Source organism: Lolium rigidum, chromosome 1 (genome assembly GCF_022539505.1).
Source record: "Lolium rigidum isolate FL_2022 chromosome 1, APGP_CSIRO_Lrig_0.1, whole genome shotgun sequence".
NCBI classification, from domain to species: domain Eukaryota; kingdom Viridiplantae; phylum Streptophyta; class Magnoliopsida; order Poales; family Poaceae; genus Lolium; species Lolium rigidum.
In genome coordinates, this window is record NC_061508.1 from 237,400,516 (window position 1) to 237,405,772 (window position 5,257).

At 42.0% G+C, this 5,257-nt stretch overlaps 1 protein-coding gene and 1 non-coding gene across 2 annotated transcripts; one reads left to right on the forward strand and one right to left on the reverse strand.

The window, feature by feature from the left end:
- The first annotated feature begins 517 nt into the window (after positions 1 to 517).
- On the forward strand, positions 518 to 2,289 carry LOC124683357 (arabinogalactan protein 41-like). The gene is made up of 2 exons (XM_047217889.1): positions 518 to 638; positions 2,183 to 2,289. The coding sequence occupies exons 1-2, from the start codon at positions 518 to 520 to the stop codon at positions 2,287 to 2,289; spliced, it is 228 nt and encodes a 75-aa protein (XP_047073845.1).
- A 1,177-nt stretch (positions 2,290 to 3,466) lies between these two features.
- On the reverse strand, positions 3,467 to 3,538 carry TRNAK-UUU. The gene has a single exon. It is a non-coding gene; the product is annotated as a tRNA-Lys (tRNA).
- Between the last annotated feature and the right edge of the window lie 1,719 nt (positions 3,539 to 5,257).

Sequence of the window (5,257 nt, forward strand, 5' to 3'; positions counted from 1 at the left end):
CTGACCGCTCATTCTATACTCACTCACTGTAGGTGGTATCCGGTCCCACCTGTCAAGGAGTGTCGGGTATATGCCCGGGTACCTCCCGCGGACGGACGGGGCCTGGCAAATCTGTCCCCACGAATCCCGCGCACAGAGATCCTCCACTGCCGGTGGCCCCAAAGCCGTAGATCGGGCCCACGTGTCATCGAAAGTTACCAAGAGCAACCTGTTTTTTTTTTTTCTGTTAGTAATAATGCTCGCCTCGGTTACCATTTTGCCGTGCTCGTGTCGCGCTATATAGGCGCCGCGCGCACGTTGGCTGCATTCCCGAGCCCGAAATCTGAGCGCCAGAGGAAACCGAGAGCGAGCGAGAGAAAGGGGTCGTGCCATTCCTTGCTCCCTCCTCCTGCTCGCCTCCGGCGGTGCTCTTGTCTTGCCTTCTTCGCGGTGGCCGGAGAGGAGGCGAGAAATCAAGAGGCGAGCTAAGGGCAGCAGCAGAGGAGGAAGAAGTTCAGAGGAGAGCGGCCGAGGAGAAATGGCGGCGGCGTGGACCTCCGTGGGCCTGGTGGCGGTGGCCGCGCTGGTGGTGGGCATCGCAATGCCGGCCTCCGCCGCCGCCGCCGTGCAGCCGCCCGCGCCAGCGCCCTCCAGCGACGGTGAGAACACCCCTGTTTTTTTTTTCTCTATTGATTTATTGCTTGCGTTTTTCCGTTATTGGCTGGCGCGTGGGCCCCGGGCGACTCGCTTTCACTGCCACCCGTTTTGCATCTTGATTTCGTTCCCTGAATAAACCGTCTCGTTTCTGACAGTATAGACTTCAGAGTTCACAAATCACAAGGAACAGTTAATTTAGCCTCCCCGGTAGTGTATGTATGTATATAACGTAAAGCTGTTCTACTTTTCCTCGGTTGCGAAATCACACCCATTTCGTAGACGATCCAGAAATTCTTCCCGACTGTTCTTCAGCAGGGCTGTTTTCCGGTCATCTCGTCAAGCAGCAGCAGCACTATCAGTGTATCACGCTTATAAAAAAAAATCAGTTAAATCACAGAGCGCGCCATTCTCTTTTCTTCATGTTTCCACTTCAAAGTTCCACCTAAAGCACTTCCCTAAAATTCCTCGCTTCGTATACCAGCCCAGCCCATCTCAGCTTTGATGGTTTCGGAGGACTTGTACGGTTCTAATCATGCTTGCCAATTCACATCTCCTGTACTTGTACCGTGGTACTTGTACTGGTACATGCCAATTTGTTGGAGACGTAGACGTCCGCTCACAAAGTCATAGCCCTGTTTTGCGCTTCATTTTGTTGCTTCTTCGGTTGTGCAAGATCAATGTGATTTATGCGTTACTTGACTGAGAAAAGTTCAGTTCTATCAGTATGCTCGTGACGGGGACCTGTCTCAATCAGGTTTTTTGGGACTTGTTTTGTACTTGCCAAGTGTTTAACACATGTTTGATGCAATATATTCCGAGTAACAATTATGAGAAGGAATATTTTAAGGAATCCTTAGTACTACAAGATGTATATAAGCGCGTGAAACGACATTTTTACTGATGGGCACATATGCTTCAAACGATTGATAACCACATAAGATAAGAGGGGTTTCTGCTGGTCCATCTGTCGAGAACCTAGCTTTCCTCCCTTCTGGTGTACTAGCTGACTTGGTTTGCACTTCTCTTTCGCCCGTACTGAGTTCAGTCCGTTTCCTTGAGTAGCTTCCACTGAAATGCATGATACCTGGCAGGTGTCAGCTCATGGTTTAGACTTCTGCAAGCGTGTCGAGAATTATGCCTTCTTTCTTGAAAGCGAATTGAAATTCTACAAGTAAATGTGTGCATACATTTCAGGTCTTCTTGTTTTAACGCACGCAATAAAAAAATTTCTAAGTGCTTGCAAGTGACAATCATGAGAACTGAAAATTTAGAAATCCACTGGATTGGAGCTCTTGCCATCAGTCAATGGGCAAATGAAAGTTGAACTCAAATATATTATCCTTTGAAAAATCTCATGAGAGTTCAAACCATAAGGATGCTGCAGCTCCCTTTTCAGGCCTACTCCAAAATTCATTCCCTCTCTCGGGTTATCGTTCACCAAGACCATGTAGATGTTTGTGTGACCAAACTGTTATTTTCATGCATCTTGGTTCACCAGCTGGTGAAATGCAAATAGGCTGATGCCTGCATCTCTGTTCTGTTGCAGGCACAACGATTGACCAGGGGATCGCCTACGTGCTGATGCTGGTGGCCCTTGTGCTCACCTACCTCATCCACCCATTGGACGTTTCCTCTCCATACAGGCTCTTCTAATCTGTATTCAGATTTGTATCAGTAGAGTATTAGAGTTAGCTATGAGAGTGCGAGGGCACGGTGAGGATTTAGGTAAAGGGTGTGGTATTCTATTTCTGTACGTGCGTCACATGACTATGAACATGTTACATGTTTGGTGGTGGCTTGATTCTGCCATTATGTGAGTGTTTTGGTATTCAGTATATACATGTATTTTGCTGATATATATGTGATACTTGCCATGTGATGTGCTGTGATGTGTAGGTCAGGTTTTGCAAGTTGCAACACCTACTAACCATAGCTCCTTGTGGATGCTTCTTACTAACCATGTGGATGCTTGTCCAACTCCCCAAAGGTGATCTCTTGTGGTGCAGATCGTCCATTCCAGACTCATTTTTGGAATTCCATAAAGTCCAAAATTCGTTGTAATTTCAAGTATTGAAAACATATTCGAATCCTTCGACAACAGACGATTAAGTATTGTACTCGTATAAAAATCTTTGGGCTCGAAATGATTCCCATAACATTCTAGGCAAAAAAGACAAATTTATGATAAATATAGCGTGTATAGTACATAAACATTCGCCTTTTTGATTTTGTCTATTTTTCCCCCAAAATACCATGGAAATTATTTCGAGCCAAAACATTTTTATACGAGTACAATACTTAATCATCTTTGGCTGCCAAAAGAATTTTGAATTTTTTGCCCTTTTTTTGAACTAATCATGGATGTATTTTCCTACATCTAGAGTATTATTTATGTAGAGCTAAAGACTTAAAGATTTATGTACAATCTGAAAAACAAATTTATGACAAATATAGCGTGAATCATAAAAATGGGGCTTGTTTGATTTTGTCTATTTTTTCCCAGAATACCATGGAAATTATTTCGAGCCAAAATATTTATATACAAGTACAATACTTAATCATCTTTGGCTCCCAAAAGTATTCGGATTTTTTGCCTTTTTTTTGAAGTAAGCATAGATGTATTTTCCTACGGAGTATTATTTTCACTTCTCTAGCCTGCTCATGAAATGCCTACGTGTAAACCACGACAAGAATTATGAAAGATTGATTTTACAAAGTTGTTCGTTCAAATCTGAAAAGTAAGCATATATGAAAAATATTTATATACAAGTACACAGTTATGTACAATATGAAAAATAAGCATATACAAAAAAAAAATTAGTAGAGACTACGCCGTCCGTGGGGATCGAACCCACGGCCACGTGGTTAAAAGCCACGTTATCTACCACTGAGCTAGGACGGCTATTACATTACAATTTTTTAACTATGTCTAAAGATACTAGGTCGTGTATGTTTTCCCACATGGTTTGTATTTGATGGGGAGAGCACCAATTCCTGAATTCACTTGACACCAACATCCAGACGAGGTGCGCTAGTAGCAAACACGTGGACACAACGCTTGATTCTATAACTAGATTTAAAGATCTAATTTGAGGTCTGATTTTCCCTTCCTATCCATTTAGACGGCACTAGATTTTTAAGACACTTTACCTTGTAAGCTGAACAAGGAAATCATTATACCTCATCCCTCCAAAAACATATATTGTATATCTTTTTAGAAATGGCTTATTCCTCTAGGGGATCCAACTACGGAATCAATATCAAGTCATTAGAGGCTCAAGTTCTTAGCATGCTCAACAAATGGAGGAAAAAAAGGCTGGAGACCCAATTGAATGGACTCCCAAAGAAAAGGAAGGACCCAAACGAGGAGAAGTCCAGATGAAAATAAGTTCATGTTGGAAGATGATGAGAGTGCTTGGTCCATAATAATGAACTATATATGGACTTCCCTCTCTTCTAGTTCACCATGGACTAGATGAATCATATAGTTTACCTAAATACACTACCACCTACAACTCATAAGGGGCACCCTTGGTATTTTCCTAAGCCCCTTAAAAGGACCCCCAAGGGCATTACTCATTCACTCTCACTTGAAAGAAAACAAGATGAGTGCACTGCATGTTCATGACTTGTTTAGTGAACTCGAGGGTCAAGTCCGAGGGTCAAGAAGCTAATCTATTATATCTATTACAATTTTTATGGTGATTTTTCGTAAAAACCCATAGCCATTTTTGAAGGTTCAAAGCAATATGTCGTTTGCCAAAAATCAAACACACTGTATTTTATGGAACCTACATCAACAGGGCACATAGAAAAAGTCATTGCTGGAAAACAGAGGGGTTCAATGAAATATTTGACACCAGAATCAAGATTATACATTTTTTTTATCACGGTTTTTGTTTTGTTTTGTCCTAGTTAAATTTATTACAACAACCGTCAATGCTTTCTTTGATCTAGAGACATCGGCCAAGATTTTGCAATTTCAAATTGACATGGAATGATTTTGGACACGGTGGGAATTGTTTTGTGTAATGGCCACATACCAAGCATGGTACTTATATACTCCCCTCGTCTCATGAAAGTTGTTTGAAAAATTTAGATATATCTAGCTAGATATATCTAAATTTAGACAAACCTCAGCATATCTAAATTTAGACAAAACTCTGACAAGTTTCATGAGATGAGGGTAGTAGTTAGGTAAGCTTACAATCTTGCTTACTCTTCTAGTTTTCGTCTAATGAGGAGCCGTGGAGGTAGTGCGAGATAACCAAATCCAGCCAAATTCAGAGGGCACTAGTGCGAGATGCCTCACATATGTTAACATGATTGTTCAACATTGTTACAACCCTAACCTAGATCATAGACATGAGACTTTGGTTCCTCATAAATGGTCTCCGCCGCCACGAGAGGTGGTATTAGTCAATGTTGATGCGGCGCTCTGCGATAATCTCCACCGCACAGCTGCTAGAGTGCTAGGGATGGCGAACTATGATATATTGTGGTAGTGTTTGCCTGCAGCGTTCCTAAAAAAAAGCTGTGAACTTCCAGCGAGTCAAAACACAAAATTGTGATATTCTGTCATATGTCATGTTGAGTTTGATTTACATTGGTTCAAAATTGA

Excerpts from the sequence above, each read along its gene's own strand:
- LOC124683357 (XM_047217889.1), top strand. The coding sequence starts at position 518 with ATGGCGGCGGCGTGGACCTCCGTGGGCCTGGTGGCGGTGGCCGCGCTG. Across the intron at positions 639-2,182 it reads GCCAGCGCCCTCCAGCGACG|GCACAACGATTGACCAGGGG; the intron begins GTGAGAACACCC and ends GTTCTGTTGCAG.